Raw genomic sequence first — 12,332 nt, 5'->3', positions numbered from 1 at the left:
TTCATAAACGTGACGTGACACATACTCATAAACAAACTCACTTCTTTAACCTTCTTTTGCCCAATATAAATACAACTTTCGACGCCTTTCCTTCAGTCCCCAGACATGCCTGAAGAGAGTCTCTATTGTGCCCTATCCCAACATACGATTACGGTTATCCGAAATCGATAATGAGAACTCACTATGATAAATGATGTTGTACCGGATAACTCACGTCTTAAATCGAGTTTAGCTCGACATGTTTTGGGCTAATTCGTAGCCCTTCTTCTTAGAAGTTTCAAGACGTGAGTTATCAGGTACAATATCATTTAATATGAGTGAGTCTCACGGTCACTCGCTATATTAATTCAAAACTGGCAGGAAAATTCCGGACTCTGTTTATGTAGCGTGTACTCGTATAGTGTTTAGTATATACCTTGCCGTTTCTGTCCAGCTTGGTGTCCCACCCGAGCGGCAGGTCGCGGTCGGCGTCGCTGAACATGTTGACGAGCGCGACCAGGTCGCGGTTGTGCTGGTAGCGGTCGAACGATGACGTGTCGCGACGGATCTTGGAGATCATGTGCTTGAGCGTCGAGTTGCAGTTGTACAGGGAGGAAGCTTCCTGCAACGAGATTGGGTTGCTTTATTGCTTAGTGGTTTACTTTGTTTTGGTCTGGAATCTGCAAGGAGCATAGAATGTGGAGATATATGTATGGAACTAATATTGCGAAGATGAGCGCGACTAAGAGAAATTTAGCGTCATCATCATCATATGCCAGCCAATACTCGCCATGCTTGGGAAGCGAGTAGGCAAGAAGACGCTGACGCAGACGTTGAAATTCAGCGTGGAGTAGATAACTTTTGCGAGGCCTTATGATGGCCCACCACACATTAGATGACGGATTTTTTGACGCGATTCTGTGGCCCACGTCGCCTACGGCTAGCGCCGTTTCTGTCAAAATTAAAAGTTTATAAACAAACAGGCCGCCGAGTGCTCTATTGTGCTTATTTGTGAGTCTACGGCCTTTGGAAAACAGGGACGTTTTCAGTATTGTGCGTCGGTGTGATGAGGTGACAATCAAAAATCGGCCAAGTCCGGGTAGTTCGAAGGACTTGTGCTGCTAAGCAAACGTGATACCCTACACTTCAGTCTACTCGTGGCCACGTATTACTCGTTTTGTTAGCGTGATAAGTTTCGAGTGCGGTAATACTTATGAGTGAAAATCATGAAAGATTAAAACATTAAAAGCATGGTTGCAGAAAACTGAAAGAACTGGGTCGCAAATAATTGCGAAACTGAAGTGGCAGCGGGCGGGGCACATTGCTCGCAGGACTGATGGCCGATGGGGTCAGAAGGTTCTCGAATGCGTTCGCGGACCGAGAGACGAGCTGTTGGTAGGCTTCCAACAAGATGGAGCGACAACCTGGTTAAGATCGCGGGACCGCGGTGGATGCGGAAAGCACAAGACGCGGTCTGAGTGGAGAGCCTTGGGGGAGGCCTATGTCCAGCAGTGGACGTCTTTCGGCTGACATGATGATGATGATGGTTGCAGAAAAGGTGTCCTGTGTCCTGCGTGGTTGTACCTGGTTCATGTGAAGGATGGAGTAGAAGTCTGGTCGCGCGAGGAAGTCCGCGGCGGGGTGCGGCGCGGCGGGGGGCGCGCGGGACGGCCCGGCCGCCGGCGGCGCCTCCTCGTCCGCCGCGCGCGTCATCGTGCGACGGATCGACTGGTACCTGCCGACACACAAACATTGTGCTTTATATAACAGGGGGGAAACGGGCACCGGTCTCCTGATTGGAAGCAATCACCGCCGCCCACGAACTTCGCATTATCGTGAAGTTTGTTATGCTGGATCTAGGCGACATTAAACTTTTTATTTTATACACTAGACTCCAGTGTATAAAGTAAAGTCTAAGACCAAGGCAAGAACAATTTTTTTTTTTAAATTATGTATGGTTTACATTAATAAATTACTAAAATTAGATAATACAATACAAATAAATTAATTACAGAAATAGCAATGCATTGCAATAATGAAAAAGGAAAGGCAAATGAATGTGTTTTCACTGTTGTTTAATTTCCCCGAAAACAAAGTGATAAGTAGAGTTTGAAAAGCAGTGGACCATAAAACGCTGCGCTGCTGCGTTTAGTAACTAACTTATCAGATACGACTTGTTTAAACGCAACCTACCAGTCACTATTGTACCATTTTTGTCAAACTTAAAACCTAAAATTGCTTAAAGTGGCTCCGAAGCGGTAACGTTTCGTGTGCTCTGCCTACCCCATTTGGGAATACAATACAAATGTATACAAATGGGAGTACAATGTTTGTGTTGTGTGTGTGTGTGTTTTTTTGTCATCGTTACCTCCTGTCCAGCTGCCGCCGCTGCACTTCTGGCGCCGGCGAGCGCGGCGCGGCCCCGTTGGCGCCGGGCCGCTGCCACGTGGTGCTGCGGCTGACGTGGTCGATGTAGAACACGCGCCCGTGGCTGTCCATGCGCGCCTCCCACCCTGGAAACCAGGACTCACTCATCAGTCCAAGCCTCAACATCGTTATCGAAAATACAAACTGAGACATGCACAGAAAAACCAGAAAGAGACCAGCACTGGGAATCGAACCCAGGTCCTCAGCAATCCGTGCTGCGTGCTTTAACCCCTACACCACTGTTGGACATCGTTACACGGTACAGTCAAGGAAACTGAATCACGTACCAGGGTGGGACCTTTCAAAATCAATTTAGCACAAACAAAGGATCCACCCCACCAGCCAGAAGTACCACCTGGTGAGTTATTCAGTTTCTTTGACTGTAAGTACAAGGAATTCGATTGTATAGAAAAATATAAATTTGGGGGAGAAAGGTGATCACAAAGCGGAAGACGCAGCGTTGGCGACCTCTTTCTAGGTAGACTGACATCGCGAGTGTCGTAGGCCACCGCTAGATGGTTTATTTTGGCATTCTGCTGGAGGAAGACTTTGTTCAACAGTTGACGTCTTCCGGATGATGATGATGAAAATGAATTCGTTCAATCAGAGCGTTACTTCTAATCGCCTTGCTACTCTGTGACAGCTAGCATAAAGTCTACCACTTCTGTCTAAATAAAATCCAAATGAAGGTATGTCAAAGTACCGCTAATACCACAAAATACGCAACAAGATGATAAGACATATAAAATTCTATACGGGTTTTCTCAAAGACGCACCGCGCGCGACCGTCCTTTATATCAACGAATGATGATGTACAGTTATGAGTTATAATATCGGATAGGCATGGCTTTGAGTTGCGTTAGATACCTATTTTAAAGAGCTTCGTTCTGTAACATCAAGACGGCGACATATTTAATCAGTCCCCTAAGTTTAGGAACGTCAAAATCGGTGCATCTTCGAAAATATACTCGTACAGAGTTGGACACGCGTTAGTTTAGGGTTAAGAAGAGCTAATTACCTGCAGGTAAAGGTTCCTCGCACTCGATGATCCCGCCAATCATATTGGCAGGAAAATCTCCAGTCAGAGCCATCTGCCTCGACGCCCTTTCAGGGATCGAGGGCAATCTGATTCCGGCCATGTGCCGCAGAGGCGTGGGGGAGGCCACCGCGTTCTCGTTGTCATCGCTGTGTTCCGGCGGGCGCGGCCGCCGCAGCACGACGTCGTCCGGCGGGCCCGCGTGAACTATCGTGAAGTGGTTGCTGTTCGCGAACTCCATGTTCGGAGACCTGATCTCTGTGGTTCGGAGTTCGTTGGTGTACTCGAGCAACTCGAAGTTTTCCCTGTTGTCGGAATTGACGGGGGGAGGAGCGAGGTCGGGAGGAGTGGCGGGGTGCGGCCGGCGCGCGTGGTGCGTCGGGGTCGGCGGACACTGCGGCGCCGCGCCCGACAGCGCCGCCACCCTGGTCAGGGCCCGCGGGTGGGGCCGCACGGGACTATCTAAGGTCCTACTTCCACTGTTCGTCGGCGAATGCTTCGGCGTCCCTTCGCACCCCAAATTTTTCAGCAGATGCCGCGGCAAGCTCGAGTGCTTCGGCGTCGAACTGTCGCAGGAATACTTCCTGTTCATTATCATGGTCCCTACGCTCGGTAGCATCTTGTTGGTCTCGTCGACGGGAGATGTGGAATGCGAGGAGTTGCAGGAACTGGGAGCGTCGGAGCCGTTCTCTCGTCTGCCGGGGTCGACGTGGGACGAGTTCAGGAACGCGGTCATCATGGTCGGCGTGTGGGCTCGCCCCGAGTTCTGTCTCGTCAGCGGTTTGTGACCTTTGAGTGTCGTTATCTCCTTCTCCTCGATCTGGTTCCGATTATCGTCCTCGAACTCGGAATGATTGCTTATGTCGTTCAAGAATGTGTGCTGAGCTTTCTCTTCGGATTTGGCATGGTTTGGCGTGAGATTCGCGCCGTCTACTGTATCACTCGGCGGAGGCATCCTGTCCTTCCTCGCGAACGTCGTGGTTATATAATTATCGGGTCCTATATCTTTAATAAATAACACTCTATTCCTACTTACGCTAGGGAAGCCGTCAGGTACGTCTTTCGATTTCTTGTCATCGATTAATCTAGATAGTTTGATGGAGGAGACGGTGGACTCGCAGAGGCTGCCGTCGGTCTCGGGCGTGGCGAGCGGCGCTACGTCCCGTCCGCCGCGCCAGAAGCTCGCCGTCGAGGACATGGCCGCCTGCCCGCCCGTGTAGAACTCGCCCGGCTCGAAGTCGTCCAGCCCGCCCTGCAGCGCCGCCGAGTTGGAGATGTTGCTGTCCGTGAAGAACTGCTCGTCCGTATCGATCAGCTCGAAGGTGAAGGCGTCTTCCGGTTTGGTGAGCTTCTTGGGCTTGCGATGGCGCGGGACCTGGGGAGGGTGCGGCGGCGGCTCGAGCGCGCGCGAGCGTTGGAGGGGGCGGTGCGCGGCGCGCGGCGGCAGCGGCGGCCCCGCGGCCTCCGCCTCCGGCCCGCCCGCCTTCGTCGCCCCGACCGCCTCCTCCGGCACCTTACCCCCCTCCACTTCATACACAAACTTCATTATCTTACACGGATTCTTTGGCGACCATATCTTGTAATACTCGGTTCCGGGCGACGTCGGTGACTCGAGCCCGCCGTTCATCTTGGACTTCTTTTTGGCGGCGTCCGGCGGCGCGCCGCCCGTGTCGACCGGCGGCGGGCACTTCTTCTTGACCCCCGACGACGTCGGCTCGTCCGTGGCGCATCGAGATTCACTATTTACAGTTCGAGATTCATTAATTAAGCTACTATCTACAATTTTGCTAGGATCACATTTGGTTTCGGGACGCGGCTCGTTCCCGTCGCTTTCTAGGTTGCTAATTGAGCATCTGTTGACGGTGTCGCTGAGGCGGCCGAGGTCGGCGGGCTCGGGCTCCGTGGGCTCGAAGCTGCGGTTGTGGTAGGCCTGCGGCGCGGGCGCGTCGCCGCCGCGCTTGCGCGACACGCCTTCCTTGAGCCGCAGCGGCAGCTTGCGCAGCTCGGCCCGCAGCCGCGCCGGCAGCGCGGGCGCCGCCGCCGATGCCAGCTCCTGCTCCGACCCGCTGTAGTAACGGAAACATAGCAGCTGCTCGCAATCTGCAACCGCATAAAAAACGCATGTAATCGATGACGATCTCGGAGCTTCGTTAGAAGATAATCTTTGCAGCAAAAAGTCTAAGTGCGGGTACTAGACGATGATTGATGAACGGGAGCGCCTCGCCGGCGACGTCTCATGACTATTTATAAAGGAAAATGAGCGCAGAAATAACGCAATGAGGATTACCTTCGTACGGCTGATTGGGCTCATCAAGCAGCCACATTATGCCGGCGCTGGCGCATCCGGTAGCCGGCACGCGCCCGACGACGCCGCCCGACTCTGCAACAGACGGCAACGTGTCACCGGCTACTCTATAAATTACATCTGTCGGTTTTTGTTGCGTCTAACGCATTCCGCCTCGTCATACACGCCATAAATTCTCACTTTATTTCCGACATAAACTTAGCGATCGCTCCGAACGCTGTAAAAATGCAATCCGTATTTTTATCGGTTCGTGTTCTTTTCCATATTCAATGAGGGAACATGGCAGCTTTAAGAACGGCATAAAATATTGAGAGGAAACGATCGTCGCGCAAACGAGAAACAAAACCGAAAATTACGAGACCGAATATCTCATTTAAAAGCCCCGTCGGGCCCGCATGAAAAACAAAACACGGGGCAGGTGCAAAACGCAGAAGTAAAAACAAACAACGAGCGGGAACTGCGCAGAACCGGGCACGGTGAGCGCTTGCATTTTTTATCTAACAACAATCAAGCGGGCGTGGGCCGGCGCGGGCGCATCACAAATTATGCGCCGGCCCTAATCACCGGATGCGGGAGTCGCCCGCACATTTTACGCGAAATAATCGAAGCCACCGAATTGCCAGTTAATTGGAGGAACACGGCCATAAATTTGGCGGAAGCAAATTGATTCTGCAGGCGAACCCAGGCGACTCTACCGACCATTACCATATTTTGATTGGATTAATATATGACCACTGCACTCGATTAAGTGCTCCATGCGATCGTAAATATCGAATACTATGAATAATAAAATCAAATATATTTTTAACCATGTAGTATGTAAACCTTCATGCCGATTACCGTCGTAAGAATAGTCCAATTATTATTGTTTTAGATACGTGATATATCGTCTACATAAATAGATAACAACACTCAAAATTCAAAATGATACATCAGACTAAATTGCAGTATAATCACTACACGACTCAGTTTCCGTTTGGAAACAGTATAGTTAAAGACAGCGTAAGATCGATACCTCCCATTAGTTTTTGTTGCCGGCATTTGGGCAGACAGTTCGAGCACGTATGCAGTGCAGGCCTCTATGTTTAATGACAGTCATTTCCTCTGGGGTGCTTATCGAGTAATCATGATTAACCAGCGTTACGTTAAATCTAATAGTGATTAGAAACACATCCACGACACGAGGGTCTTCTACGTAGATTAGAAAGGCGGTGATTTCTTTTAAAGAAATGAATTACTACATACATCACAAAAGTCGTGGTATACTCATTATCCTTAGACAGATGTTTTGACTCTGTACTTGAAATTGTCTAGACTCAATTTATTTATCAAGAGTGCCAAATTCTGATTCATATTACTCGCAACATCACGGGCCAACAAGATCACAACTTATAGTTTGTGGTTATACTTAAGGAGCTCTCTCCATAGAATTGATTTCAAGAGAGTAGACCTAGTTTTAGGTAGAGCGGCGTCACGGAAGTGGTTTCACCAAAACTTAAAATTTAAAATTATATATATAAAAGCGAACTCGCTGCGCACACGCCTCGCTTTTAACTCGCCCTCAAATCGCAGTGCGATAAGGCCCTAATCCAACGCGGACACCGAAAGGGCGTACACGTCCATGACGGCGGCTGGTGAGTGGTGACGACAGAGTGACACAGAGGGCGGCTATTTCCGGCGCTGACGCAACATCCGAGCTTCCGCAGGATACGGGAGATACGGCGCGAGATGAGCCCGCCGCTTGCGCGGGATTTGCGATATGCGAAGACTGACAAACAACAGATGACCAGAGGCCTTAGGGTGACGCCGGAGCGTAATTTTTTCAGTTACGAGTCGCGTTATTTCTGCTGCATTCGGTTTTATACAAACGTTCAGCGGATTTATTATATCAGGCGCTAACTTCGCCATCACCATCTCTTTGTATCCTCGTCTTATACCGGGTGATAGAAATGGGTGATGAAACCGGTTGTGATTCCAAGTGTGTTAGATAATAAGGCCTCAAAGTCCTCAGGGTGAAGCCAGACGAGCGTACTATTTTGAGTTGTGCGTCTCGTATTTTCGGTCGCGTAATTTTGGTTTTATACAAAAGTCCAGTTTGGGCCACACGGCGACTCAAAATGAGTTGTACACACAATAAATGACTGCTGAATATAACGGTATATGCAAGCGAAGCCGCGGGTAAAAGGTAGTAATAAATATTTTTTCATTTAGACTTTCCGCTCTCCTTGAACCTGGATGATCAAGACGGCAAAAATCCTAGCGCGCGTAGATCGCTTCCGCCCAGACTTAGACAAATGCTGATCCACTTAACATCGCGGAAACATCTGTTATTCTATTCCCCGCAAAACGGATAAAGAGAAAAAACTGGCCAAGTGCGACCCGGACTCACACGCCGAGAGTTCTGTACAAACTTGTCGTAAACAAAATGTACGCAGTAAGAGGTTACTTAATATACAGACAGATATAAAAAAATACGATTTTCATATTTTTCTTATTGATTGTGCTATGAGAGCTACATTCACAGCAAATTTCAAGTTTCTAGGTCAACTAGAAGTACCCTACCGGTTCTGATTCCCGACAATTTGTATGGAAAGATATTTTTGAATAATTTGTACCTTGTACCAGCTTGTACCTTTCTATTGCGTTGACTTAGAAGTGTGATTATTTGACTACTCTAAGGGGTAGCAGACTTGAATATTTGATATTAATATCAGCTTGATACCTCTATGGATTCCTGAGAAAAATGGTCTTGAAAGACGGACGGACGGACTACGAGTACAAAGTGATCCTATAAGGGTTCCGTTTTTTCCTTTTGAGGTACGGGTATATGGAACCCTAAAAATATTTCGTGACCTAAACTTATGATGCGAGTTCAGAATTAGGAACGAACGTTTATTACTCATCCCAGAGTTACCGAGAAAAAACGTTTTCGCGGAGGGAAGAATTTTAAGTGATTTCACGTGGTACTCGTACAGTGTTAATCAGACAGCTCTGAGAATTTTCACGCTACTGTTAGCACATTTGTCATCTCCAGCTTCACACGCAAGCCTCGACTCAGATTGAGAGGACTTGAGGGAATATTCGCGATATTTCCTTTGCCTGTTCCTTCGAAGAAACTATTGCGTTTTTTTTCGCATTAGTTCCTTCACAAGAGATGAATGAAGAACTGCGTTTATTTTTTCGACTTTGTTCTTTTCGCAGTACCTAGCACCTTTAGTTCTTGCAAAGCATATTCAAAGCATGTTAAGCATGTTGCCACATGGGCTCAGAGCGAATTTGGAAGTCACTTCACTGATATGAGGAGAGGAGATTTTCTCAAGAGAGACTTCAGTAAACTCGTCAGTAAAATGTACTTACCTAATCTTTCTCGAACCACAATCTCAGCAATAAGTGTTATAACCTATTTGGTTGTTACAGACCGAGCGAACGCTTTTAAGCAGCGGTGTGACCGCTCCTTTATTCTAGAAGTCCAGCTCGATCTCTACTTACCAAATTTCATCTGTGACGGAGCAACAAACACATTATACTACAGCATTTTTTTATAGTCTTACAGTAGAATTATATAGCTTATGTATTCCTTTAATTATTAGGTTCTGTGAGGCGGTGTGTCAGCGTCCGTACTCTGGTTATTTGGCGGAAGCTAGTAGTTAAACCTAACAACGGTCATTCCTCGCCCCTATTCGACGCATCTGTCCTCCTACGCCGTTTTATCCGCGGTTTAGTGCTGATGACTTTTTAAGTGGCACCCTCGGTTTCACACGCGAGGTAATCTTTATCTTGTTACTGTCACCCCATTACACGTAACTCTGGTATACTTTCATTTACTTCCGACCTTTACAACGCTGGGCATGGACGCTCACCATGAGATATTTCTTAGCGGCCAAGGTGATCAAAAATATCTATACCTACATGAACTCTAATACCTCAACAATAGAGTGCATGTCTGCTGATATTTTTAATTAACTTCAAAAAAAGAGGAGGTTATCAATTCAGTTGTATTTTTTTTATGTTTGTTACCTCAGAACTCCGTTATTTAAGAACCGATTTGTTTTTTTTTACGATCGTATAGGAATGGCTTCAATTAGGTCCCATAAGCCCCAAATCAGGATCTGATGATTGGATCTTAAGGAAATCGAGGGAACTATTCAAATGTTGTAGAGACACCTATAGTAAATTGGAGAGAGAGAGATACCTATAGTATATTTAGTAGTAACTCGTGCATTTGCTCTTGAAAATCATCATTTGGTGAAGTGGAACTGATGATGAAGACCACAGTTGACCATCGGAGTTACTACTCAATAACAAGTATTTCACGGGCTGTATTTTAATTACTTTGACAGAGTTGCTAAGCAATTTAGGCTCCTCGTAATGCATATGGTAAAACGGGTGGTGAAGCACCAGGACTCCTCAATAATGAACGTCTCAGCATCGGAAAAAGCAATCTTTCGTAAAAGGTCACGAGCAGTTGATATTAAAATATTGTATCTTAGATCATTTACACTAAAAAGCGTGATAAAAAAAATATAACAAAAAATTTTACCGACTACAAAAACCAATGAAAATAATTTTCTACCAGTCTGAAGTCGGTCGGTGCCTCAGCACGAGCCAGCAGGAGTGATTGTAGCCCAATATAAATTGCGTAGCTGAGGTAGATGACTATAGGTCCACTCCTGCTGGCTCGTGCTGAGGCACCGACTTCAGACTGGCAGAAAATTATTTTCATGGTTTCTTGTAGTCGGTTCAAGTTTTTGTTATAAAATTTTTTGACCACCTTGACCGTTCCGAAATATCTGAGGGCGACTGGAAACAGACCTCTCAGAATGAAATTCCAAAGAATTGCTTCGTAGTTATAGGCAGGTTTTCAAAAAGTTCAATTTGAAATTTAATTTCGCACATAGGTAAATGCCGTACTCGTGTTTAGCCTCGCTCGATCTTCCGATCTTTTGCTTTAGAGGCCATACATAGGCTTTTTTAGGTTAAAAAAGTCTTTGGTTTACTTAAACCTGTTTGCCGTTGCGTGCGTGTATGTATGATGTATAATTTAAAAAGATTTACTAATTACCAGCAAGCTTTACAAATAACACGAAACACCGATTATATTTCTGACAGTAGCCATTAGTTATGTTGCAGTTTAAACGCCTGATTTGATAAACGAGATAACTCTAAAGCAGTAAACAAAACACAAAGGTAATTCCATCCGTAAACGAGTGTCTGCCGCTAACTGTATCCGCCTTAAAATATCCAAAATTACACAGTAAGTGAGGAAACGGGTGTCGGGGTCGAGATGACGACAGACCCCCATTTAGCGGGATGACAACTTGACAGTTTCACGACTGCTGCTAGGCTAGGACGTTGACGTGCCAGTTGAGCTTTGTTCCCGCGTTCACACGGCGGGCTTTCAACGAATTAACAGCCCTTCGAGCTGTCGACGGAGATAGGTGACAAGACAGACTACTCCGTTGTAGCTTGAGTCCTATTTTCTTTACATTGCGTGGCCACGCGGCTCAGGATTTATTAGTAGTCTGTCATTGACAGCAGTGTACAGCGACGCACGCTGTTTCTCGCGCCGTCTAGCTAGAGCCCTTTACTTACCGCGTGCCATCGGCTAGGCAATAAATACGTTCATTCAGAGTCAATCCTGCGGGGTCGTAAAAGACCGAATGCAAATGCATTTTTAAATTCTTTCCCATTCATTCAAGGATCCATTACGGATCGGTTAATTTTACGATCGCGAACCACTTAAAATTCTCCCATTCCGGCCACTAATCGCACCGGATATTGGGAGTTAAGTACAATGCGGTGACGACAGCGTCCATTAGCACCTCGCTGTGATAACGCAGTGACAGTTATCGCTTCAAAGTCAATACTAATGATTGATGTACTTTACGATGCAATAGGGAAACGGCTGGAGCTACCTTTTGTAACGAGAATTTACAGAGGCAGTAAAACATAAATCCCTGTTGTTAACCGTATTCGCCGAGCTTGATACTGAATAAATGATCGTGTGCCGATACACAGAGTGCAGGCGCATGAACATAACGTCATGCGATTTCTCGGAAACTTCGCGCTCAGGTACTTATTATTATTCAAATTTTGCTCCCTGATTCATAAATAAATGTGGAAGATAAGTATGAATGAGTTTCCACGACCTTCAGGTGTCTTGATTGCTTCCACCGAGCATAGTACGTTCGATATGTAAATCCGGCGTGACTCATTAGCGGCTAATCTTAATTCATAGGCGCACGCGCAACCGCAGCGGCCGCGACACGGCGGTACTGCGTCGAACTGATTGATTACTTTGTGCTCACACTTTGCTTACTGCGTAGAAACATCTTATGTTACAACACCGTATCATTAAACACCCGAAGTAGACCCACATGCGTGCATGCAGACGTGCATTTCTTGACTTTGAAGTAGCTACGGTCTTAGTGAAGGAACCACCGAGTTTTGGGTTTTATAGATCGGTGTGGTTCAAAAAATTTGGCCCACTCTACATACATACAAAATTTCCTAAGTACTTTTAATTTATTTGAGGGCGAGATTTTTGCCGCTCAGTATATTATATTAAGTCACTGCTTTATGTAT

The 12,332-nt window shown here is 46.8% G+C and overlaps 1 protein-coding gene across 1 annotated transcript in view; it reads right to left on the bottom strand.

Annotated features, from left to right (window-relative positions):
• Positions 1-12,332, bottom strand: part of LOC141427878 (uncharacterized) — a 167,437-nt gene that overhangs the window by 118,634 nt on the left and 36,471 nt on the right. The window contains 5 exon segments of the mRNA XM_074087468.1: positions 416-601; positions 1,564-1,714; positions 2,348-2,492; positions 3,425-5,542; positions 5,730-5,822. Coding sequence (XP_073943569.1) covers positions 416-601; positions 1,564-1,714; positions 2,348-2,492; positions 3,425-5,542; positions 5,730-5,822 — 2,693 coding nt within the window.

This window comes from Choristoneura fumiferana, chromosome 5 (genome assembly GCF_025370935.1).
Source record: "Choristoneura fumiferana chromosome 5, NRCan_CFum_1, whole genome shotgun sequence".
NCBI lineage: Eukaryota > Metazoa > Arthropoda > Insecta > Lepidoptera > Tortricidae > Choristoneura > Choristoneura fumiferana.
This window is presented reverse-complemented; position numbering and strand designations above follow the sequence as displayed.